The 27,216-nt window shown below is 41.9% G+C and overlaps 1 protein-coding gene across 1 annotated transcript in view; it reads right to left on the bottom strand.

The window, feature by feature from the left end:
* The window catches only part of CACNA1I (calcium voltage-gated channel subunit alpha1 I), a 483,310-nt gene that overhangs the window by 7,572 nt on the left and 448,522 nt on the right, over window positions 1-27,216 (bottom strand). The window contains exons 29-34 of the mRNA XM_061582812.1: window positions 18,009-18,087; window positions 16,437-16,558; window positions 14,218-14,538; window positions 13,434-13,580; window positions 4,274-4,384; window positions 1,767-1,932 (exon numbers count right to left, since the gene is read on the bottom strand). Of these exons, the coding sequence (XP_061438796.1) occupies window positions 1,767-1,932; window positions 4,274-4,384; window positions 13,434-13,580; window positions 14,218-14,538; window positions 16,437-16,558; window positions 18,009-18,087 (946 nt within the window). The remainder of the gene's footprint in view (window positions 1-1,766; window positions 1,933-4,273; window positions 4,385-13,433; window positions 13,581-14,217; window positions 14,539-16,436; window positions 16,559-18,008; window positions 18,088-27,216) is intronic.

The following is a 27,216-nucleotide window of genomic DNA, read 5'->3' as shown; positions in this document are numbered from 1 at the left end:
GTAAGAACGAAGAATTAGTTAGCTTTTTCTGTTAGCAGCCAGGTTAAACGTAATGAGGTATTAGAAGTATCTGGAAAAACCAAACCTGGCATACTGGTATAGCAAAGGTTGGTTCTTAGCATTATCAGAAAAATTAACCCAAAAGTTTCATTTATACAAAGGCATATTAAAGAAAGTTTCATTTTACTTTGCTTGGTGTGACTTTATAAAATATGTTAACAAAGAAGCCAACAAGATATGCAAGCTTGTGGAACTCTTTACAAGTAATCCATACAGCCTTTGAATTTCAGGACTTTGAAACTACCTGATGCTTCAGAATGATTTTGTGGGGAATTAAAACATAAAGGGCAGATTTTTATGAGACAAAATTGAAAAACACTATATTTCAATTTTTAGTATTCTTGAACATTATAGAATCATAGAATCATAGAGTTGGAAGGGGCCTTGCAGGCCATCGAGTCCAACCCCCTGCTCACATCAGGAAATCCACAGCTAGAGCATCTCCCGCAGATAGCTGTCCAGCCTCTGCTTGAAGACATCCAGCGAAGGGGATCCCACCACCTCCCTAGGCAGTCGGTTCCATTGCCGAACTGCCCTTACTGTCAAGAAGTTCCTTCTAATGTCCAATCTGAATCTATGCTCCTGCAACTTAAAACCATTAGACCTAGTCCTACCCTCTGGGGCAGCAGAGAACAAATCTGTACCCTCCTCTATGTGACAGCCCTTCAGGTACTTAAAGAGTGCAATCATGTCACCCCTCAGCCTTCTCTTCACCAGACTGAACATGCCAAGTTCCTTCAACCTTTCCTCATAAGACTTGTTCTCCATACCGGCTATCATCCTCGTCGCCCTCTTCTGAACCCGCTCTAACTTGTCTATATCTTTCTTAAAATGAGGCGCCCAGAACTGAACGCAGTATTCCAGATGAGGCCTGACTAATGCAGAATATAGTGGGACTATTACTTCCCTCGACCTGGAAACTATAGCTCTGTTTATGCAGCCCAAAACTGCGTTTGCCTTTTTTGCCGCAGCATCACACTGCTGGGTCATGTTCAACTTGCGATCCACTACAATTCCAAGGTCCTTCTCACACGCACTACTGCTAAGCCAGGTATTTCCCATCCTGTACCCGTGCATTTTGTTTTTGTGGCCTAAATGCAGAATCCTGCATTTGTCTTTATTGAATGTCATTTTATTAATTTCAGCCCAATTTTCTAGTCTATCCAGGTCCCTTTGGATTTTATTCCTGTCTTCCATTGTGTTAGCTATCCCTCCCAATTTCGTATCATCCGCAAACTTCATAAGGCTTCCCTCCACCCCATCATCTAAGTCATTGATAAAAATTTATCATTTATTCCCATTTTTCTTTTCTTTTTCTTTTACTTTATGAATATATCTGTTTAATCCTCGTTCTTAGAAGGATGCTAAAAGTGGTTTTTATTTATATTTATGTATTTATTTTGTTATTGTTATTGAAAACTCAATTAAAATAAATATTTTAAAAAAAATTAAAACCCAGGAAGATGCAGCACCCCCCCACACACACAAAAAGGACCTACAGCTCACAGATTTAGGGAAGAAACATTTCAGAAGCTCAAATTTCCAAACCCAATCTTGCAATTAGGAATGGGGAGAATTTGCCGCTACACTACTGCATGTATGTATTTGTAGTAAGCTTTCTGTACATGAGTACAAAATACATCATAACAAGTGGCCCCCTCATTGCACTGTGGTATTGCCCAATGGAACACTAGGGTATCACTTACCTTGGTTGCTCTCATTCTTCAGCCAAGATTGGACTGGACTGAAAGGGATTTTATCCATTTCACACAAACAACTTTCTGGAGTTGAAGAAGCTTCCATATTTGTTAAAGGGAAGAGACATTCCTCCAAACCTACCATCCCCATGGAGTTAGGGCTGTCTTCAACATCCTAGACAGAATAAAGATATTTGCTTTATGACATTTTAAATATACCCAAAAAGCGAGAAGGAAAAGGAATAAAATCAGGGCCAGGTCTGTGGGTTATGTTCAATTAAGTCCTACTCAGAGTAAACCTATTAAAATTAACTTCCATGGGTCTACTCTGAGTAGGACTGGCATTGAATATTGCCCCATTATTTGAATTAATTTGTAGAATGTGCCCTGGGCAATAGGGCCCAGTTGCCAGAAGCCTCTGCACAGTGACACGGTATTTGCCACAGAGGATAATGCTGGGATCAAAGGGCACCCAGCAAAAGGGATGATAATCTTTTCCTGCTCCCACCAAACAGTTTATCTCCTTGCTTCACCCTGTCCTTGGGGATTTGCCTTCCTTTAACATCTCTAGTGCTTTGACACTTACCTGTAGTGACCACTAACTGGCAAAAAAAAGTTGCATCCAAATCCCATGACAAAATGCATCGCCTGCACCCAGATACGTTCCAGTTAGCAGAAATAGAAATGTATGAAGACGTGCAGATTATTTTGGTAATAATGGTAATACCCATTTCCTCTTCACAAACACTCTCACCACTTACCCCATTCATACCAGCACACACTATTTGTTCCATTCTCTCACACACATAAAGCACTCACTTCGATTGCTCTGGGCGCTGCTATGTCTGACCCCAGGAAGGTTCTTCAGTTTAAGGAAGGGTTCTTCTATGTTCTCGTAGACCTTAGTTATAGTGAACATCTGGAGGGAGTGCTGGTTTCCCATCACTGTCTCTTGCAGCTCCCAAATAGCAAAAAATCTTCTCAGACTGAAGAGTCCGGATGGTTTTCCCCTTTCAAGTAAGAGATGGGGCTAGGAAGCATAATCTTTAGCCTAAGAAGGTGCTGTAATAGTGCCCATTAGCGGCTAGGGTTGGTGATGAAACCTGAGACAGTGGGAGAGTGCTAGTGCCATGTGTGTATCAGAGCACCTGCAGAGCTCTGAAACTGGGCAATTGTTTTGTACGTTCTCATGAACCTGTATCAGAATTATCTCACTGAAACAACTATGGCAAAATAAGAAAACGAAAATGGTGTACTTCATGAAGGAAGTCATATCAGACAGCATGGAGAATGTGTTTATTTGAAAGCATGTATAAACTGCTTAATTTAAGCAGGGTACAATATCAAAACAAACTATCATTAAAACAAAGGGACAACCTAAAGCCAATAAAACAGCAGTACAAAAGCATATAAAAACAAATAAAACAGGAATCCAGGGGTCCTGAATAAACTCATAATAGAGGGTCTGATCTTATGGGCCAGGGAAAACCTGTACAAAAAGAAGTTGTTGCAATATGCCAGAAGCAAGTGATGGTTGCATGGGAGAGGGAAGGGCATTCTGTAATACAGGGGCAATAAGAGGAAATGCCTGTTTCAGGTCACTACCCTATAGGGATGGGGGAGAAATTCGATTCAGTTTGAATTTAAAGCTGAAACTATCAAATATATAGTTCTGATGCAATATGAAAACTGAAACACTTCAAAATGCCTACTTATCCACATTTTGCAATGCAGTTCTCCAACCAAATAGTGTTTCCAAAAATGCATGTATGAGGGGAACATGTGCATAAAAATGAATATACATTATATTAGGAGAAATTGCTTGCAAAAATGTGTTCATTAGTCAAAACTGCATATAAAATGTGTTTATTAGGAGAAATTTGTACTAAAAATGCTGAAAATTTTCATTTAGGATTTTTTTTAAAAAAATGCATTGATTGCTGCAGAAATGTGAACTGAATTTAAGTTTGGAAAAATGAGAAACTGAGGGTACCGAAACTGACAGATCTTCCCATCCCTACTACCCTATGATGTTCTGTATGGTGCGGTGCCATGAGTAGAATTTCCCCAGATGATCTAAGTGATCTTACAGGGTAGGTCGTCTTTCAGGTAATCTGGTCCTAAGTTGTTCAGCACTTTATGGAGATTCTCAACTCATGTTACCTAAGAAAAAACAGAAAAAGTAGTCCCCCTCTCCCTGTTACCACTGTACAGAATTTCCCTTCCAGGGTAAAAGCTTAATCAATAGGAACGCAGGAAGCTGAGTCAGACCATTGGTCTATCTAGCTCACTACTGCCTACACTGACTGGTAGCAGCTCTCTGGGGTTTCAGGCAGAGAATCTCTCCCAGTCCTATCTGGAGATACTGGAGATTGAACTTGGGACCTCCTGTATGCATGGGAGATGCTCTACCACTGAGTTATGGCTCTTCCCCTATCTTTGCTCCTCTGAAGCCTAGTGACACTTTCAAAGGAGGTTGGTGAAGATATATGCACCTAAGCCCTCAGAATGCTTACCTTGGTTTCCTTAGGACTTGGCTGATTGACACTGTGGGTGTCTCCATCATCAAGAAGAATGGAAGACTTGTCAGAGTTTAGTGATAAGGCTTCCATTTCGGCCAGCTGAACCTGTAGTAAGAAATGGGGGAAGCCTGTTACACATCACAGATAAACTCCATTGCTCAGGCAGTCAGATTGCTTTAATGAAAAGGAGCAAGACCACACATGAGGTTTATGGAGTCCTAACCCAATTCTGCATACAATGAAATAAATTGTTTCTGGAAAGAAAAGAAACAACAAAACAGCCCCTGACATTTCTCATGGACCGTTTCAACTGAAGTATTCACTGTCAACATCTTCTTTGGTTGGAATGTAGAGAGGTCTTTCATTCAGCCCTAAGGATTTTGGCTCCATGACTCTGAGTGCAACTGAGACTTTACCAGTGGAGGAAAGACAGAGGGATTCTCCATACAAAGGATCATGCAGTATACCCTGTAGGAAACTGATGAGGAAAGGACACCCTTCTTTGAGGACAGAAGGACCCATCCCAGTTAAAACGGATGATGAGGGATGCCTTCATTCCAGCAGCAGTAACTATGTTTCATGCAATCCATACCAAAATCATGCAGCTGATCAACTCTTGACTTGGCCTCTTCCATCTATTTCCTTCTGGATTCCCTGTTTCTTCTTTTTCTTTTCTTTTTCTAATTCCAGCATACTAGAATGGAACTTAAAAATTACCCTATAGTCTGCTGTCATTTTACCTCCCTGTCCTGCTTGTCTGCTTGTTGTTTTTATTTCATTTAGCAAGGTAATATTCCTTGTTTTCAAGTCTCTGCCCCTATGTCTTTATTAGCTTTGGTTTCTTTTGCACCATAACTTCACTCCCTGGCATCCTCTCCCCATCTTTTCTCATTTCATTTCTTTGATTAGTTTTTCCTCTCATTTTTCCTTTGATTCAGCCTACCTACCTTTCAAAAGGCAGTAGTACTGGTCTCTAGAGAACTTCTACTAATCTATTCTGGCATTTGAAATTTTCTGGTTGTATTTTATCTCCATTATCTTGACCTAGTTTTCAGGGCTCCTCGGACAAGGTCTTTGCTTTCCTGTGTTTGTATGCATGTGGTGTATGCAAATAGTGACAAAAGATGATATGGAGAGCTGATGGCTTTGGACAGGAAGTATAGCAGAATCAGTGGCAGTGCCATATGTTAGGACTCCTTCAGACTGATAGTTCATTTGGAATGAATGAAAGATATGCCTGAAGTAGATTTCCAAAAAGGTAATCCATCTTCATGAAGTAATCCAGTACAAGGACACAATGACTGCAATCTTCATAGCACTAACACTACAGTACTTCCATGGAAGCTATCTACTGAACTACTCTGGTTGGAGTATTGTGGGCACAATCCACTGCATAATCCTGTGTGCTCAAATCCTTTGAGATCAATGAGATTTTTGCAGTGTGTACTGGATTGTGTCCAATGTTACAGGAAATGTAAATATTTACCAAGTTTAACCACCACCAATGATCCAAACATTTTTTAAAAAGAAAGGAAAGGAAAATCACAATTATACCACATCAACACACAACATAACTACCAGTCACGATATCTATACGCAAAACAAGGAAACACAATCTTTGTTTGAACCACTCATCTAATGAGTTTTGTCAACTATCAAACTCATAACTGAAGTTCATATCAAAACACCCTCAACTCTGCCCCTCTGGGAATGTCGATATTACATCTGCAAAAGACTGTAAACTAACCCTTCCTGATTTGTGACTTTTAAAGATACCCTGGGATTACAAACACTAGAACAGTGAATCTTTGCTGTACTGCTGCTTTGCAAGAAGTGACAACCTTTTCAATTGAAATCTGCACAAAAAGAAGCACCTAACAAATTCATAAGAGAAAAACATTATGCTCAGAGCTACAATTCTCTATTATGCGTTGACAGACCATGTGATGCCAATTAAACACTCCATGTGTCGATAGTATGAATTGTTAGCATACATGCATATGACATAAAGACAGATAATGAAAATAGACTAATGTCGGGAAAGCAGCAATGGGGTTAGTGTGGTGAGAAAATGTCTTGTGTTTTAATACTCTAGCTTGTTTAGACTATAGAATACTTGCATATTTGATTATTTTAAAAATACAAGAAAGCCCGACTATTTATAGAATAACAGTTATTGCCATAATAAAGTTGTTTTTAAAGGGGGAACTCAAAATTACTTTTAACATGGGACTATAGTGGACCCACCATATCAAGTGTACAATGTAGTTTGGCCATAAAAACTTTGCGCTTATGTTTTCTCAGTTGATTTTTTTAAAAAATAATGGTTTTGTGGGAATAAAAATAAGCATTCTTTCTGCAAGCAACTAATATAGAAATATGTGTTTCTGAAACACTCTCAATAATAAAAATTCTAACGTATACACTTTAAAATTTTGGGAAAATGTATTTAAAGTCAGAATGGGAATGTTCATAATCCACCCTCAAATGTTGATATGTTTTGAATGACAAATATTTCTTAGCACTTTCGAGAATTAAAAAATCAGTTTGATTTAAAGTTGTAGAATGTTCCGCAATAATTTCCATCACTTCTACCTAGATATAATGTCATGCTTTATCATCTTAAAAATGTATTAGACCAAAATGTAGCATAATAAATGAAAACATCGTATTTAAATTATTCTATTGCAAATATTTTTTAAAAAACTAAGGGTTCATGTATTGATCCTGCAAAGTCCAGCCCTTTTCCTATATGCAACTGGCCATCATCATCCATGTAGCTCATTTAGTTGGCAAAGTCTTACTCTAACTGCCCAGCTGCCCTTTAGGTCCTTGGGAACAGCTGCAGCACTGGGGGACTGGAGAAGAACTGACCTGGGAGTGAGTATTTGAGCATCTGGGTGCTTCCTTGCTCGCTGCTCTGGGTTGCTCTCTCTTGAGACAGCTGAAGTCTCTGGTAAGTGCTGCAAGAACTGGGACCCCTTGCCTGACCCTAACTCCAGAGACAGGCAGCTGTAAAACTTGCAGCCTCTTGCATCAGCTCTTGGCTGGGTCAGGACACCAAAAGGGGTCGTCCCTTGGGCAGCTCCTTAGGGAGTCCCGAGGATGAGGGCACTACCATGTCTATTTTGTTGTTGTTGTTGTTAAACCAATCTAAAGGAGATTGGTAGTGGGGAGGGTGTATTGTGCATGCATAGTTCCTGTGCAGGGTGAGAGCCTGTGCAGTGAACTGAATACTAGGAGAAAGTCGTCAGATACCTTCAGAGTGAGAGTCTGCAACTGGCAGAAGGCTGGCCTTCCCTGGGTGTGAGATGGAGGGGGGAGTAGATGTGCCCTGTGTGAAAGATATTGAATGGGTCTGACTGTTCCCAATTCTCTCAGAAGCCTACTGGGATAACTAGTTCAGGTAGGTTTTGTTGGTGGGCTCTTGTGTCCATATCAGGTGTTCAGGAGGAGACTTAGTAAGGAGAAAGATGGGTGATGCCACCCCAGTTTCAGAGACCATGTGTAGAGGGAGGTATAGCCATAGGGAGGACGTGAACTACCATAGAAGATGAGGGCAAAGCTATCTACACCTTGTTCCTTGCGCTCACTCCTCTCATGGATGGGTTCCTCATTCCTCATCTGCTGTGCCCACTGGCCTGTGTGTGCTGTTGTTTAATGCCAGATCGGTATACAATAAGACCACATTCATTCATGATTTGATCATGGATGAAGGTGCTGATTTGGTGTGCATTACCAAGACCTGGGTGGGTGAGCGAGCTGGGAAGAGTTGATATGACCCAGCTTTGCCCACCTGGATACTTGGTCCAACACCAGCACAGGCTGCAGGTGGGAGGAGCTGTTGTGGTCTACAGAACTTCCATCTCTGTCACCAGGAAACTATTCTGTCTTGGAGTTGGCAGTGAGGGCCTGAACCTGGTGTTGGGACAAGGAGATAGTAAACTAGGGTTGCTGCTGGTGTACCATTCACCCTGCTGCCTGGCAACATCTCTAACTGAGCTGGTGGAAGCCATCTGGGCTGTGGTATTGGAGGAGCCCAGAATGATAGTCCTGGCTGATTTCAGTGTTCATGCTAAGGCTGCCTCTAGTGTGCCACTCGGGATGCATAGGGAAAAGCATACCCTCGACTTGTTTTTTGCTCCAGATGGAGGAAGGGGTGGTGTGGAGATAGGGGGGTGGATGTCACCCCATTGTCATGGTCAGACCACTTTCTGGTGAACTTTAGACTTACAGCTCCGATCCTCCCCTGCAGGGGTGGTGGACAGATTAAGATGGTCCCCCCCTGGATTCCTGAATGCCCTGGGGAAGTTCCCAGTATATAGAACAGGTGACCCGTTGAAGCCCTTGTCACACTGTGGAACAGAGAGGCGCGTCAGGCTCTTAACAAGGTTGCCCCCGAGTGCCCTCTCCAGCACTGTGGAGCCTGGTTTGCACCTTGGTACACCAGTGAACTAAGGAAAATGAAACAGGCTGGATGATGACTGGAGTGCAAGTGGCAAAAGATGTGTTGTGAGACTGATCGGGCATGAGTAAAACATCATAACCATGCATACAGTGTGGCAGTAAGGGTGGCAAAGAAGGCCCACTTCTTTGCTACCATGGCATCCTCAAGTAGCTGTCCAGTGGAGCTTTTCTGTACTGTCAGGGGTCTGTTGACATCAGCTCCAGGAAATTGAATTTTAGACCCTTTGGAGGCCCACTGTGAATTGTTTGCAAGACACTTTGAGGGTAAAGTTGCTTGCCTCCATAGCAATCTTGATGTCCCATCCACATCTACTGTAGTCCCCTTAGAGGTGCCCAGTGCAACGTCTGCTGCAACTATTTGGGATCAGTTTCAGTTGATGCAGCCTGAGGATGTAAACAATGTGCTTGTGGCGATGTGGCCAGCAATGTGTTCTCTTGACCCTTGCCCTTCTTGGCTTATTAAAGCTTGCCGAGGTGGTTTGACTGAGTGGATCCAGGATGTGGTCAACACATTGTTGAGGGAGAGAATTGTTCCAGCCACTTTGAAAGGGGCAGTGATCTGACCACTCCTGAAAAAACCCACTCTGGACCCATTGGTTTGTGACAACTCCTGCCAGGTTGCAAGTGACTCCTTTTTAGGGAAGGTGATTGAGAGGGTTGTGGAGCAGCAATTGCAAACACTCATAGATGAAACAGTATCTTGACTCATTTCAGTCTGGGTTCAGGCCTGGTTTTGGGACTGAATCGGCCTTGGTTGCCCTTATGGATGACCATTATTGGGAGAAGGACAGGGAGAATGTGACCCTGTTATTCTTACTTGATCTCTCAGCGGCTTTTGATACCATTGACCATAGTATCCTTTTGGGCCAACTTGCTGAGTTGGGTATCGAAGGCACTGTTTTACAGTGGTTCCGATCCTATCTCCAGGGTTGTTTTCAGAGAATACATTGGGTGATTATCTTTTGGGCCCCTGGGGTGCCATTGAGTACCATCTGGTCCCCCATGCTGTTTAACATCTGTATGAAGCCCTTGGGAGTGGTCATCAGGAGATTTGGGGCAAGGTGTCAGCAGTATGCTGACAAAACCCAGCTCTACTTCTCTGTAACATCTGTATCAGAAGAAGCTGTGCAAGCTCTGGACTGCTCCTGGATTTGGTGGTGGGCTGGTTGACGGACAATAAACTGACTCTGAATCCTAGCAAGAAGGAGACGCTGTGGGTTGGTGGTTCCCGAGTACAGATAATGGGTCAGTTGCCTTCTTTGGATTGGGTCGTACTCCCTCTGAAAGAGCAGGTCTGTAGTCTGGGGGTGCTCCGGAATCCATCTTTGTCGCTAGGGACCCAGGTGACCTCAGTGGCTAGGAGTGACTTTTACCAGCTTTGGCTGGTAAGATAGTTGCAGCCACTTCTGGACCAGGATAGCCTGACCACTGTTGTTCATGCACTGGTAACCTCCAGGCTGGATTACTGTAATGCAATCTATGTGGGGCTGCCCTTGAGGTTGGTCTGGAAGCTGCAGCTGGTGCAAAATGCGGGGGCGCAACTGCTCACTAGGGCAGGTTATTGCCAACATGTCACCCTGCTGCTGAAAGAATTGCACTGGCTACCTATTAGCTACCGGGCTAAGTTCAAGGTTCTAGTTTTGGTGTGTTGTTGTTGTCATGTGCCTTCAAGTCTGGAACCAGGATACCTGAAAGACCGTCTTACGCCTTATATACCCAGTCGATTACTGCGCTCTGCAGGTGAGGGCCTCCTGAAGATACCATCTTATCAGGAGGTCCATTCTGCACTACATAGGAAACGGACCTTTAGTGTAGTGGCACCTATCCTTTGGAATTCCCTCTCCTTAAATATCAGACAGGTGTCATCTCTGTTATCTTTTTGGCACCTCCTGAAGACCTTCCTCTTTCAACAAGCCTTTTTAGTAGAGACCTTATCCCAGGCTGTGCCTGTGTTAGAATTGCTTTTTAATATGTTTTTAAAGCTTTGAAAAAAATGTTTTTAAAGCTTAGATTATTTTTTTTAAAAAATATGTTTTTTTAATATGTTTTTAAGGATGTTTTTAAGTTTGTTTTTGCGATGTTTTAGGGTGTTTTTAGTGCTGGGCTACTACTGGAAGGGCGGGTCTATTTTGTCCTTGTTCAGGAGTGTTTAGAGCCAATCCCAACATTACACTTTCATACTGTTTTGAAAATTCCTACAGGGAAGTGGCTCCTAATGAGGGAATGTCAGATGGTGATTTGAAATGTATGGATGGGTAGGAAGGCCATGGGAACATTACTAGTTGTTTGTGTCGGATTCACATCTAACTGTTCCCACACTGTAAAGAGTCACTTCTCTGGGAATTTTCTTACCACTTCCCGATATGCATTGTTGAAACACATGTAAGGAATGGGATAATTCAATGATTCATTTTCAGATGGTGATCCAGAGCAACAGAAAATTGAATGCACAGTCTCTGGGACCACAGTCAAGCTGCTTAACTGGGCCAAAACCCTCTAACAGATGTAGTATATTAATTGCAAACATGTGAATCATTCTAATTCATCCTTTGGACTAAACGTTGAAGCTGAGAGTTAAAGGGTTACTTAAGAACTTTGCTGGGTTGGCATCATTGCTTACAGTACAATCCTAAATAATTCTGGGATAAGATGAGTTTTATACATCCTATTAAAATTCAATGAGGCTTGCATATATCTGGATGACTTAGGAGGTTTTCTGGGTTTTGGATGTTTTGCCACTTTATATATTACCACTGCAAGAAACTGCTTGGTTTGTCTGTGTAACCCAGCCCAGTCCTTGATTTGAAATATTTACAGCTAGTAACAATATGGGTGCAAAACAGATAAAGGTAGGCATAGTTAAGGGATGCTCCTTATGCTACACTTTTCTTATATAAAGATGATCTCCAAATAGGAAAAATGGGTCTGAAATGTGGTGCGCATGGGTTTTTTTTTTGCCACAAGTACAATTATTTGATGCCTGCATATTTGTTTATCTTTGGATATGTAAGAACAATGAAAAATTCTCTTAATACATGTAAAACTTTATAGCTCACACATGTTTTCCTACATAGAGATTTTCTCCATGTAAGAAGCAAATAATGTAAAAAAGTAGAGCGAGTTACACAGAACTCAAACTAAATGCATAGTTAATGAGGGTGCAGTTTTCTCTGGGTTGTGTTATAGTTGTAATCAATGAGTCTTTAACAGACACACTGAAGTTTGTGTATATTAAACTAAAATACATATATGCATATTAACAATCTCTAGGGCTCACTGAATCCAGACCTATAATAATAAATTCTATGGATCTCTATTAACTTAATTATTTCCTTTACAATATTTTTACAACTTCTGAAATTCCTGTTGCAATCTTCTTTTAAATGCAAAATGAAAGTTTCAACAGCTAGTGATCATGATAAAAGTGTAGTTACAAATTAAGAAAATTATCATGCATGTTTTTAAAATATATATTATAAAATCTAGTACTCTCACTCAGGAACATGTAGCCAATCTGGCTTCTGTCGGCATAGACATGGCAATAAACTATCAGTGATAATCTTTGTTAGCTTCTTTGACTCTTTGAAATCAATACAACTAAGACATTCAAATTAAATGGAGAGATATGACAACAAATTGTTATGTTACCTGTGAGAATAACATCATCATCATTTATTTGTATGCCACCTTTCCACAGCTGAGCCATGCTCAAGGCTGCTTACAATGTCAAAAAATTACATGATTCATTCTAACAGTTACAAAAATAAAACAAAATATAGTCAAATCACAGTCATAAGCAATAAACTAATGAAAACATCTCTATAAATATACAATAAAATTAAGCAATCTCCACATACTTCATAATAATGTCTAACAATAAAAATACAAAGCTATACTCCCTAAAACAGCAAAAGTGCACCTCTAAAATTAAATCTAGACTTGAGTTCTTGACATCTCTCTGAACATTTTTGTAGCATTTCCATACAACAGTCACTAAAACCTAGATTACAAATCCAATTTCTCCCACTGTAACCACTTCCTATGTCTTTCATTAGCAATTGTTGTCATACACAAGGCCTAAAGCCATTTGCCAGCTAGACAGACAGACAAAGCAAGATGTTAACCAACATCTTAAAAACTGGATGGATTTTAATCCCAAACTATACTTTTTGTTATAAATTTTGCTCCATAGATACCAGCAAATATTTAAGCATATGCTGAACAACATGCCCAAGCCCCATCAGCTGAAATGGGAATTAAACAGCAGAGCTGGACTTAAAACTAAGCATGCAATGCCTATGCCTTGTTGAACTGATAGCTGAACCTTGAAAATGGTGAGACAATATAATGCATTTTTTGTCTCACAAACGTCTTTCCTCAAAATGAAAAATCAAACCTTGCCTCCATAAAAAATCCTCTTTGCTCCATATATCTGCATATTCTTTTTTGCCAGCCTTGCTGGTCTATCCGTCTTTTAATTCAACCTTCAGCCGATACCAACATGCCTTTCCCTCCTGCCAAGGGCATCACTTCAAGAACACACTTCAGTAACAAAACTCAAGGCTTCTGTCCTAAGTCATCTACAAGCAGGAGACCATCCCAGGGAGATCTCAAAGGCGTAAGGGTGTGTGGGTGTGTTTTCGCACGTGTGGGGGGTCCCCCTCCCATATGCTCGCACGCAGGTTACCTCTTGCTTGTCATGGTTACACTTCTCGCACATGGCCGGCGAGGAGTAATGATGGAAGACGGAGCCCGATAGGTTATCGATGATCATTAACTCCCCGTCGAAGGAGTCCTTAATAATTAAAGAGACACTGTCCAGCCATAAGTTCTCCTAGGGGACAAGAAAGGGGGGAGGATGGGAGAAATAATTTTAAGAACTCCGAGTTTTTGTTTGTTTCAGTGATCTTCTGTGTGAAATTTATCCAGAAGGCTATCAGAGGTCATATGGTCTTATAAAATGCAAGTAAAGTAGGCAGCATGTGGCCCTGCGTGATGTTGTAAAATGGAGGGGCTAATATGGCTACTTGACAGCGTGTAGAGAGGCACAACAGAAGCTTCCTATCCAAGTTTGCAAGGATTCCTCAGTCCTCAGTCTTGCCCTGGAGTACCCCCTGTGCTTTGCTATCACACTTCCACTAACACACTTTAATCCTGCCTCACAGCACCCCTTTTCATTCCAGTTTTGAACTCCTCACCGAACCCTGATCTCAATCCTATACAGCACCCGCTCCGGTTCCAAGTTCTGGTTCTGTGTGACTCTGTCAGTTCATCAGAACACTCATCTTAGAGCTGAATGCAAGCCAATCATATGGTTATAAACATGCTGTTTTCCATCAGCAGGCTCTACAGTCACCTAAGCTGCCCTTCCTCTACCCACATTAATGTGCCAAAGTCTTGCTAGTTAGCAAGAGAGACAGAGACAAAGAGAGACAGGCAGAGATAGAGAGACAGAGGAAAGGTCCACCTACCTGTGCAGGAGAGTAACATGCCATGCACAGATGTCCTTCAGGATCCACTCTCCCACCTCCTCCATCTCGTCCAGCAGTTGGTGAACCAGAACTAAGGGGGCAGAGACCGTGTGCCATTTCAAGCTCAATCTCAGCATCCATTTCTGCATCCTCTTGTGCTTCCTTGTTGCTGTCATCTAGGTGTTTCATAAGTACAGCTACTACTACATTGATGAGGACAAACTGGGCGGTGAGCACAAAACTGACAAAGTAGAGTGGTGAGATGAACTGCAGGTTGCTGAGACAGCTCCGGTCATCATTGGTGCAGTCACGTAGTGTGTCCTTGAGGAGCATGTTAGGCCAAAAATGACCGGGGGGGGTACCAAAGAACACCAAACAGAAAAACCCCAACACACAGACACATTCACAGAGAAAGAAGAAGAGAGAAAATGCTGAAGTAATGCATGCAAATGTGGTTGCTCTCTCAGACCAACTACGTAGACAAGGATGCTAGACAAGGATGCCTTAGTGTGCAGTGCTTCTGGACACAGAACTCTCTCCCCTTCTCTAATTCCAATGTTTCCTGGAATTGCAGGAAGGCCACATTCACACCATACATTTATTCCACTATTATTCCACTTTAAGCAGTCATGGCTTCCCCAAAGCATCCTGGGAAGTATAGTTTGTAAAGGGTGCTGAGAGCTGTTAGGAGACCCCTGTTCCCCTCACAGAGCTACAATTCCCAGAGTTATCTGAAAGAGGTACTGACTGTGAAACCACTCAGGGAATTGTAGCTCTTTGAGGGGAGTTAGGTGTCTCCTAACAACTCTCAACACCCTTCACACACTACACTTTCTAGGATTCTTTGGATGAATGGGGGAAGCCATGACTGTTTAAAATGGAATAAATGTATGGTGTGAATGTGGCTCCATTCTATCAACTTCTCTGGTATTTTCTAGCATGCCAACTAAAAGTCAATTCCTGTTAACCCCAAATGGGTGATCTGTCTACCTATCAACTTACATACTTTGTTTGCCACCCAGTAACAGTGTTTTCTAGATGATTTACAATAATAAAACAATTAAAAAAGTAATTGGCAGCAAGTAAAACAATATAACAAGATGTAAAGCATCACTAAAGGCAGTTTGAAAATTCAGTGGATTAAAAGTACAAAGATATAAAAAGCCTGGGAAAATAAAAATATATTCACTTGGTGCTGCCAATAATATAAGGCAACAGGTGAGCATCTCTGGAGAGGGCATTCCATGATTGGGATGCCACCACTGAAAAGGCCCTTTCCTGAGTAACCATCCATTGCACCTTGCTTGGTGGGGGCACCTGGACAAGGGCTTATTTATTCCAGTACATATGAACTGGAGCACTGCTGTTAACATATTTATTCTTGTCCATGTTCCAGTACTATTGAAAAATTGCCCATTTCCCCCTTTGTGAAATACATTTCACAAGGATAGGGATTTAGCATTGAATGTTACTCATTTAAGTAACTAGAATCTATGTAAATGTATGCAGAAATAAGGAGGATTCTTGCCCTCCCTGTTCTGGAGAGCTCAACCATGTGTCTTACTGTCAGGGATCTAGTCTAAGTCTGGACCAGGGTCAAAACTAGGGCAGGCATATGGTGGGGATCCTTGCCAAAGTGTCTTTCAGAGGCCCTGATCTAATTTCATATTTGCACATTACTCTGAAACCGCTTTCTACCAGAATGGTACATTTTTTTTTAGTTTTCACATAGTAACAAAACAATGTGATTTCACCTGGAAAGAGGTTGCATTGCCACAAGAATTCTTATTATGATTCTACAGAATGGTAATTTGTGTAATGGGGTAAGAAGGATAACCACAGTGGCCTGTCCTGATTTCCCAATTCTATTTCCTTTCTTCTTGCCAGCTTCTGCTTCAAAATTCAGATTCCATACAAGCTGTGATAATACTCTGAAAATTCACCACTTGCCCCAAGGTTAACTCAATGCACCAAGTTTGGATCTGCTCAGGTTCCACCATCAACACCCAATGAAGCACCAACACTTCTTGCCATACCCATGTATCTGCAGCCACAGACTGGATGCCTGCAACGTTCCTCAATCCTACCATCTTTTACACACACACACACGCACACACACACCCTTCTAATAAGTGCTGATCAGTTTTCATTTCAGGATACAATTTTCAGGATACAATTTCTTGGAACTACAGACACGTCTGATCAGTGGCCTAAGTTACCTTCATGATTCCATTCCAGTTGTCACCAGTGGAGACCTGGAAAAGTGTGAGGAAGGCCATCCCAAAGTTCTCAAATGTGGCATGACGGCTCATACCCTCGCAGGGGTTCTCATCATTGCATACTGGAAAGAAGAGAATTATAGGGGGTAGTGGACAAGTGGCTATATTTCAGTGAAGGGCAAGAGCTGAAAAAGTTATTTGTAATATTAATTCTATCTTTATATCCAAGCTTTCATAAAAATAGCTTTCACATACTGTTATTGGCCAAAGAGCTGGAATAGCCAAAATAACCAACATCTGATTAGCTGCTAAATTTATCAGGATGAAAAAAAATATTGTTTCTGCAATACTTAACATCAAGCTTTCCAAATATCTGTCCATTATTATATTTGGAAAATTCAAACTGTATTCCTCTATAACTACTGGATGCTCTTCTGCAAAAAATTTTGTGTTTGCATTGCCCATTAAAATTAATGGACTATTAGCATGCATAGACTTCAGTCAGCAAATGTATTGGAGCCAGATGTTAGAGCCAGCAAAAGTAAGTGACTGAAGTTTTAATTCACTTAGGGATAACAGCTACAACTTTACAGAATGTTTGTTCAAGAGTTACAACAAAGTGTACATAACATCCTCATGAGTTTAAATTATGAGGAACTCTATGCTTCAGCTCAATAATTCCAAAATGAATGGTCACAGCATGCATCAAGTTGGTAAATATATAAATTATATCTATCAATCATTTTGAGGATCAAGACTCACATCTCTAAGATAAAATAGTTTTTTGTACAGGAATCATCTATAATTTCTTCTTAAATAATATAACTTGTTCAAGCCTCCTTTTGTATATGAAAGTAGCTGTGATGCAGTGTAGGTTTGCACTTCCTAGGAATTAGGAATTAACCAGGGCTGACCTGAAACTCAAGCCGTAGCTTTGCAGCTTCATTTGTAGGCTGCGAAGTTGACCCCAAGAGTGTCACAAACAGGAAAAGGGGGCAATTTGGAGTCCCTCTCAACGATCAAAGAAATGGACCCCCTCCCCTGGCTGCATCTTCTGCAACAGCATGTTGTTTGAGTGTTGGGAAAATACAGAATCTGTGCAATTGCTGCACAAGCTGGAAGACATGTGCATTGCCTTTAGAAAGATAGTAAGTTTGTGCATTCCCTCCTGAATACAATATCAATGGGGCAGTGGAATCCTGCTGAAGCACCTTGGACAGCCCTTTAAAAATTCAGACTAAAGCCCAGAGCAGATTCCACTGGAGCCACCACCCACCACTGCTAGAAAGTAGTGAGTAATTTTCATAATACAAAACTCAAAGTTATCTATTAGTATTTCTTTTAACAACTCACTGGGGTAGCTGCTACATGGGAAGCAAAAGCCACCCATCTTTGAAACGGACTGAGGGTGGCCAATAAGCCATGCTAGAGAAATCCCTTGCCATGCTAGATTTCTGGAGAGGGTGAAGATAATCAGAAATTCCCACTGACTGGTTAACAGCACTGAAAACCCAATGCATAATGGGAATCCTCCTCGCATCTTGTGTTCTGCCTCTGTGCTAGAAAACTTACCAAGTTTCCCAAACAGCTCCACTCCTAGGGCGGCATAGATGAAAAAAAGGAGCATGAAGAGCAGGCCAAGATTCCCCACCTATGAATAAATCAAACATACAAGCCAAATTCAAACCAGACTAAGGTATATGAGACAGGAGTCATTAAGAGAAGACAAAAAGCATAGGAGTCTTTAGAGACTGAAGGGAATAGAGAGCTGGCTAAATGGGTAGTTTGATAGTTCAGCAGGAGTAAAAATTGTGATTTTGTATAATCACCACTTGATCCACATGAGGGGAAAACATACACTCTTGTAGTTTGTGCTTTTTATAAATGATTCAGACAACATATTCAACCCATGCTATTGGAGTGATTATGACACACATACACTTGGTGCCATGCAGAATGGGTATTTGAATTAGTATTGTGTCACTCACTAAAAACAAATTAAGGAAAGAGGAATTTGCATCCATACAATCTCAACACACATGCCTAACATGCAAGCCTCAAACTTCTGTGTTTCTTTTTATCCAGGAGGTTGTTGAACGAGTTGGGTAGGGGAGATATTAGAGGCCGACTAGCACCTAAAACTTTTGCAACTTGGTCTACTGCAAAATTTCAATAAGGAAAAGAAAGACAGACAGAAAAAGTAATATATTGAAGAATTGTACTCGTTGAAATTCTTCAGTGCATCACCATTCTGTGGGTGGCTGTTGCTTCTCTTCTGGCTTGGAGTCTACAGTGCTTACAGAAAATTATCGACTGAATTGTTCACCAGGACGAAAACCTTTATATGCCACCCCTTCATTAGGGAAGAGGCTTGTGTTTGTGGTAGGGTGTGTCAGTGTCATGACTAGGGGTGGAAGGGTTTATCAATTGAGATTCTCTCTGTTCTCACTTTTCTAGTCTTAAATTTGGTCCTTCAAATTTTGGTAGCAATTTGCTTTTTTTAAAAAAAAACAGTTCATGAACATTTTTCAGCATTTTAGTGCAAATGTCTCCTAATAAACCCATTTTTATGCAGTTTGAATAATGTACATGTTTATGCAAGCAATTTCTCCTAATAAAATGCATTTTGTATGTTATTTTCACTATGTTCATTTCTAAGCACACTCTAATGCATGCATTTCTGTAAACGTTGCTTGATTGGAGAACTGCACTAGCAAAATTTGTGAATTTTGAATTGTGAATTTCAAAGGATGGTTGTGTTTTGGTTCTCATATTGTTTTGGAAAGTGTGAATTTGATAAATTCGTCTTTAAATGTGAACCAAATTCAGTTTATTCCTCACCCCTAGTCATGACCCTAGGTTTAGATTCCCCTTCTTCAGAGGATGAGGCTGGGGATTTGGAGAGGGAATTGTCCACAGTGCCAGATCCAGATGTGCATACTAAACCAGAAGCATTTGGTCAGTACCTCTCCAGCCCAAGGAGGTTGAGTTACGTTCTTCTGATTCTGAGGACTCAAGTTCAAAAGCTCTAGTGGAACCACAGTCTCTCCTACTTCATTGGAGTCCTTGACTGAAAAAAGCAGGGCTCGCCCAATTTAAATGAAGATGCTTCTCTCATGGAAAGTGGAGCTAGCTGCTAAGATAGTGGCTGCATACACACTATATACTGAAAGCACACTGAAAGCACATGACATCCCCCAAACACTCCTGAGAGTTGTAGTTTACATCTCACAGAGCTACAATTCCCAGCACCCTTAACAAACTACAGTTCCCAGGATCCTTTGGGGTAAGCCATGTGCTTTAAATGTATGGTGTGTACGCTGCCAGAGCTGCAGCTCCTATTTGAGATGTATTAGCTCTGTTCTTTATGGACTCTCCAGCCTGTGCAGAGTGCTCTTGAAGACTTGCCTCAGCTGCATACTACTAAGGCTGACACACAAAATAGTACAATTCCATAGTTTGTGCTCTTTATATTCACCATGGTATAATCTGATCTGAGGGAGGGTTCAGGACAGGCTCAAGAAATTTTGCTGCCTAAGGTAGGGCAGCCAATGCCCCCCATTCCCAGTCAAGTCCAAGCCTGGTCAAGTTATTTGAGCACCTGTGGTACAAAATCTGACAGGCACTTCTCCCTCTTCCTGGCAGAGAAATATGCAGCAATGCATCACTCTGCCTAATGATAAGGTCAGCCCTGGAGAGGAAAAACACAAGCCATGTGCCTGATGGCTGGCAGAATTAATCCTGTGTCAATCACTCCATGGATGGAGGAATCTGAATCCATACACTCTTACCATACATGCAGGGCGCGTTCTAAAGGGTGGCCAGGTGGGGCACTGGCCCAAGGGCCCCTGGAGCTACAGAGGCCCCTAAGGGGCCCCTCCGCTCCCCTTCTGTGATCTGCGGCAGGAGCTACGGATCGCAGGACAGGAGGAGCTTCCGAGCCGCCCGCCATCCCCCCACTTTACCTACCTTTCTCTCTGCTGTTTTTTGCAGTGCACGCAGGGTTGCCATCAATCAAGATGGCAGCAGAAATTTCCGTAAGGGGCTGAAGCCTCTGCCGCCATCTTGGTTGATGGCAGCAATGCACACACGTGCGTGCCATCAACCAAGATGGCAGCAGATGCTTCAGCCCCTTACAGAAACCTCGGCCACCATCTTGATTGATGGCAACCCTGCGTACACAGTGCGTGCAGCCGCAAAAAACAGCAGAAAAAGGTAGGTGAAGCGGGGGGATAGCGGGGGGGATGGCGGGCGGCTCAGAAGGTCCTGTCCCACAATCCACACTCCTGACATGGATTGCGGAAGGGGAGCGGAGGGGCCTGGGGCAGGCTAGTGCCCAAGGGCCCCAGCATGCCTGGAGCCGGCCCTGCATACGTGCCTAACATGCAAAACTCAAACCAGTGAGTGCAGCTTGTTGCATGGGGACCTGGAGCAGGGCCTTCTCCACAGTTGCACCTGGTTATGGAACTCTCTTCCCCTAGAGGCCTGGATGGCTGTTATAATGTTGATATTTTGCCATATGGTAAAATTTTAAACTGTTTTTAGAATGCTTTTTAAAGAGTAGTTTTATTGTCCACATGTTTGTTGCCCTGGGCTCCTTTGGGAGGAAGGGTGGGATAGAAATTAATAGACTGACTGACTAATTTCCTCAAGCTTTAGGGGGCCATGTTTAGGCTACTTCAGTCCTTGTCTTTCTTTAGTATTGCTGTGTTTACAAATGTTTAATTGTTGTGGTTTTAAATTGTATTTTAGGATTTGTATTTATTTTTGACTGATGTATGTAAATAGCTTTGAGGACACTTGGACAGAAAACAGTGTACAAAAGCATTAAATAAATAAATACTGAATGTTTCTTCACCCCAAAAGAATGCTGAATATAGGGCAACCCTGAAAAATACTTCATAGAAAAAAAGTCTCAATACTGTAAAGTCTCAAAACTGGAAAATACATAGAATAGCTGCACATTGTTAAGTCTTTTAGATTCACATGGATTTGGTAGTACAGTTTTCGGTATATTGATGCTGAAAGTGTCTGAAATCAGAATAATGATGGCGTCTTTGCAATCCTCCAGTGATTGCTCATGTTTAATCTGGTATAGCACAGTGGGGAGGAGAGCCTGGCTGGGAGTCCAGAGTCTGTGAGTTCAAATCCCCACTCGTGTCTCCTGGGTGTCAAAGGCCAGCTAAAGATTACCGCACAGTGAGTGGCTCAGGGGTTACGTACCCTGCCACCTGTGCAGCCATGGGCAAGCTGCATAGTCCCAAGGAGCCCAGTTGCCCCCCAGCTGGCAGTTGTGGACAAGGAAGGGGCTGGCTTGTGCAGCTGTGGCAGGCTGAGCAGGCCCTAGCCAGCTGGGGAGGACTAGCCTCAGAGGGAGGCAATGGTAGACCCCCTCTGAATACCGCTTACCATGAAAACCCTATTCATAGGGTAGCCATAAGTCGGGATCGACTTGAAGGCAGTCCATTTCATTTCAATTAGGTTATTTATTTAAATATTTATGCATTGCTTTCTGTCCCACAAAGTGGGACCCTAAAGGTGGCTAATAAATAAACATTTAATACACAGCAACAAATTAGGTAGGAATTAAAACATCAGCAGCAAGACACACTTCTCCCGCATGTTAACAGTGCCAGCATAAGAAGCTCCCCTGGGCTCCTACAGGGAGGAAGGCTGGGGTATAAATTAAAAAATAAATGAATAAACAAATAAATAAAGGAGGGGATATTTTCAGTCATTTTATATAATGAAACAGAATGGTCTGAACCAGAAGTTGAAATGTCAACAGAAAGAGGGTCAAGAGAACCTCGCAATCTCTCACTTGTTCTGCTCATATTGAGATCTACTCAGGAGGTGTGACTCCTGGGCTGCTTCCTCTAAACCAGAAACATATGAAGTTTCCCAAAAGAAGGTATGATGCAGTGAGCAGATGGCACTGAACCTCCCTATTCCCCCCGGCCCCAGGGACCACAATCCCACACATCTGTAGTGCACATGGCTTGCAGCTTGGAAGGCTGACTGCTAAGTGGTTTGCTAAGATCATGTCTGTGCTGGGATTCCCAAGGAAGAAAAATAAGGGACATAAGACCAAAGATTTGAAGGAGAGAATGACAGGAAAAAGGATCTCATTTTGAAGTACTTGCTCTGCCAGAGTTCATAAATCTTTTAGAAGAATAATGTTATGTATAATTTGGTTGTCCCCTGCAGAGTCAGTGTGCAAAATATGGAAACTCAATCCAATCATTTAAGTGCTGAACATTTTATTACTGCCTTGAGTGAAACTCTCATTGTAGCCTTAACTATGGCTTCATCTTGTTGCCTCCATAATGCAACTTTATTAAATTAGGTTGCCCTTTGACTGTAAAAAAATAAAAAAGGAGTATGCTTTCTAGACTCCTCTGGTGCTCAAAGAACAACACAACACAAGCTTTTCAGAAAAACGTGAGGCATGCATTTAGGAAAACTTGCCTTCAGATGCTTATCACTTGGGGACACTGCTTTGCAATGGTTCTCACCCTGACTAAGAAGGTAGCACTGGGTGGCTGCTGCTCCACTCTCTGGGCCTGGAGTGTTGCACAGTTCCATCCTGTCCCCAATGCTTTTTAACATCTCTGTGTAGCCATGGACAGAGATCATTCTTCATTTTGGAGTGTGGTGTCATCGGTGTGCTGATGGTCTCCGGCTCCATTTTTACTTTTTCATCAAACCTAACACCAGCAGTCAGAGACCTAACCTAGATGCTGTTATTATCTAGACGTGAATGAGTAAACTGAGTTGAATCATGAAAAAAAATGGAACAATGATGGTAGGCAGTCGAGTCCAGGGGACTCACACACTCTTACTCACCACTGAATGAAGGAATTACTGAAGTTGCCAAATCAAAGGGGGGGGGAAGCTTTCAAAATCAGCACTGTGGCCCCAGTCCAAATCAACCCCCTCCCAGCTGCTTTTAGGAAAATAAAAAGATGTCAGGCAATCAGAGCAAGAATGGCTCATATTACATCCAGTTTAGCTGACTCTAATGTTCTGGGCACTGACATCTAGACAGATCTCCCAAACCTCTTCTCACCACCTAGTCATGTGACCAAAACTAATTTCCCTTTGAGAAAGCATTTCTGCAACAAAAAGGGCCAAATATATAGTGCTAAAGGCGGAAGATATTTCTAAAGATGGAAGATATCAGATAATTAATGGATACTGGAAACAAAGTTCTCTGATTCACAGATAATATGATTAGAGGATAGCTACAGTACCTGTGAGTAATGATGTTAATCCCAACCTATGCTGTAGCTATTGACTCATTCACATGGCCATTTGGGATGTAGTAAGCCTTATTGTCTTTTATCATCACCCTCATCTCACATGGAGGGCAATTTATCAGAAATGGCTCCAAATAATAAAACAAAAGTTTCTATTTAATAGAAAATCCTGATTTTGAAAGGTTTTTTTCCTCCTGATGTGGTAACTTCAGTAATTTTCATACAGGGCAATAATTTCATGCAAGTGGCTCCTCATATACAACTTATGTATTACATATGGGTGGTAAACTCTTTCCTCCTTAGGGCTATATTCTCTTGGGGGAAATCTATCAGTGGCTACATGCCAGAAGTGGGTGGAGCCCGGAGGCACCTCTCTTCCCTCCCTCCCTCGCACACACACACACATCCCTTTCTTTCTTTCTTTCTTTCTTTCTTTCTTTCTTTCTTTCTTTCTTTCTTTCTTTCTTTCTTTCTTTCTTTCTTTCTTTCTTTCTTTTCCCCTCCTTATCTCTCTCCTTCTTCTACGGAAGTCTAGGATTTTACCACCCCAGAAACAATGTGAATCATAGAATTGTAGAATAGGAGAGTTGGAAGGGGCCTATAAGGTGATTGAATCCACCCCCCTGCTCAATGCAGGATTCCAACTTAAAGAATACCTGACATGTGGCTGTTCAGCTGCCTCTTGAATGCCTCCAGTGTTGGAGAGACCTCCCCCCACGTCATTGGTTCCATTGTCATACTGCTCTAACAGTTGGGAAGTTTTTCCTGATGTTCGGTTGAAATCTGGCTTCCTGTAACTTGAGATCATTGTTCCGTGTCCTGCACTCTGGGATGATAGAGAAGAGATCCTGGCCCTGCTCTGTTTGACAACTTTCCCAGTACTTGAAGAGTGCTATCATATCTTCCGTCATTCTTCTCTTCTAAAGGCTAAACATCCCCAGTTCTTTCAGTCTCTCCTCATAGGGCTTTGTTTCCAGTCCCCTGATCATCCTCGATGCTCTCCTCTGAATCTGTTCCAGTTTGTCTTAAAGTGTGGTGTCCAGAACTGGACACAATACTCAAGACGAGGCCTAACCAGTGCCGAATAGAGGGGAACCAGTCCTTTACACAATTTGGAAACTACTTCTGTCAATGCAGCCTAAAATAACATTTCCTTTTTTGCAGCCATATCGCACTGTTGTTGGCTCATATTCAGCTTGTGATCAACAACAATTCCCAGATCCTTCTTGCATGTAGTATTGTTGAGCCAAGTATCCCCCATCTTATACCTGTGTACTTGGTTTCTTTTTCCTAGGTGTAGAACTTTGCACTTATCCCTGTTAAATTTCATTCTGTTGTTTTCAGCCCAATGTTCCAGCCTATCAAGATCCCTTTGAATTTTGTTTCTGTCCTCCAGGGTATTAGCTATCCCTCCCAATTTTGTATCATCTGCAAATTTGATAAGCATTTCCTTCAGTTCCTTATCCAAGTCATTAATAAAAATGTTGAAGAGCACTGGGCCCAGGACCAAGCCCTGCAGTACCCCATTCATTACCTCCCCCCACTTTGAGAAGAAACCATTGATAAGCACTCTGAGTATGATTCTGTAGTCATCCATGGATCCACCTGATAGCTGTTCCATCCTGCCCACATTTAGCTAGCTTGCTAATCAGAATATCATGGGGTACTTTGTCAAAAGCTTCGCCAAAGTCAAGATATATTATGTCCACAGCATTCCCACCATCCACCAGTGAAGTTACCTGATCAAAAAATAAGATAAGATTAGTCTGGTAGGATTTGTTCTTGATAAATCCATGTTGGCTTCTAGTAATCACTGCATTGTTTTCAAGGTGCTTACAGACTGACTGCTTTATAATCTGCTCCAGAATTTTCCCAGGAATTGATGTCAGACTGAATGCTCTGTAGTTCCCAGGTTCCTCCTTGAAGGTAGGGACAACATTAGCCCTCCTCCAGTCATCCGACACTTCACCCATCCTCCTCGATTTCACAAAGATAATACTGGTTCTGAGAGTTTTTCAGCCAGTTCCTTCAATACTCTGGGATGCAGTTCATCAGGCCCTGGAAATTTGAACTCGTTCAAAGTAATTAGGTATTCCTTGAATATTTGTCTATCAATCTCAAGCTACAATCCTGTCCCTTCAAGTTGTACTTCACATTTGCCAGGAGGATCATAGACCCTCTTTTGGGAGAAGACTGAGCCGAAGTAGGAATTGAGCACTTTGCCTTTTCTTTGTCACCTGTTATCATTTTGCCATCCTCATTGAGTAGCTGTACCATTGTTTTTTTTTCTGTGTTTTACTGTGGATGTCCCTGAAGAAAGCTTTTTGTTGCTTTTAACATCCCTCGCTAATCTCTGCTCATTCTCAGGTTTAGTCTTCCTGACACCTTCCCTGCAATTCTGTGCTGCCTCTCTGTACTGTTCCTTTGTGGCCTGGCCTTCCTTCCACTTCCTCTATGTGAATTTTTCATTTTCAGGTCATCTCTAAGCTTTTTGTGAAGCCACATTGGCTTCTTCTGCTGTCTTACCCCTTTTTTCCTTGTTGGAATTGTTTGCAATTGTGCTTTTAGAATGTTCTTTTTTTAGAAACTCCCACCCACCTTGGGCTCCTTTTCTCATTAGGGTTGTTTGTCACAGAACCTTACTTATCATTTTCTGATAAGTGTATGACTACTCTCAGCTTTTGCTTCCTTTAAAATCAAGAACTAAAGTATAACATGGTCACTTTCCCCCAGAGTTCCTGTATCTGCTACTTCATCCACTAAGTCATCTCTGTTGGTTAGAATAAAGTCAAGGATTAGCAGGTCCTCTGGTTCCTTCCTTCACTTTCTGTAGGAGAAATTTCAGGAACTTCTTGGAGGGTCCATGTTTGGCAGAATCTTCCCTATGAACTTTTATAATTTGGGACCCACAGTCCCTCTGTGCCATATAATCCCCTCATTTGCAAAGGTATCTGTTTTCAGAATAGGAAGAGATAGCCTCTTGCTTGTACATACACAGCACACTAAAGGCAAGGATTCTATCTCTAATCTTGAGTCTTGCAAGTTGCATTAGATAGCAGAGCACTGGACACAGGAATGTGAGATCATACACAAGTCCTCATGTGTAACTATTCACAATAAAGTCTCAGCCTCACCTCATTCACAGAGATAATCAAATAACCAATCAACTGGCAAATTGTTTTTAATTTTTTAGACAAGATAGAAAAAACTACCTCTTTGGGGCTTCCTGATCTGATCAATGATCGGAAAAATCTCTTGTGTGCCATTATTTATTCTTTAACAAATATCTCCAAAGAAACAAAGTGCATGTGCGTGTGAGAGGGAGAGAGGGAAAGCGAGAGAGATCCCAGTTTCCCAAACCTTCATCCATCAAGTGGAATTCTGTCAGCCAGCTCCCAGATTGGTACCCATGAGAACTGTTTTTGTGTGCATGTGCGGGGAGAGCAGCATCAATAGACTTAGTATTTCTCTTGAGCAGCTGCCTTTTGCAAGTCATGCAAATCCCCCTATCCAGCTTCTGG

The sequence above is a fragment of the Rhineura floridana genome, chromosome 8 (assembly GCF_030035675.1).
Source record: "Rhineura floridana isolate rRhiFlo1 chromosome 8, rRhiFlo1.hap2, whole genome shotgun sequence".
NCBI classification, from domain to species: Eukaryota; Metazoa; Chordata; class Lepidosauria; order Squamata; family Rhineuridae; genus Rhineura; species Rhineura floridana.
This window is presented reverse-complemented; position numbering and strand designations above follow the sequence as displayed.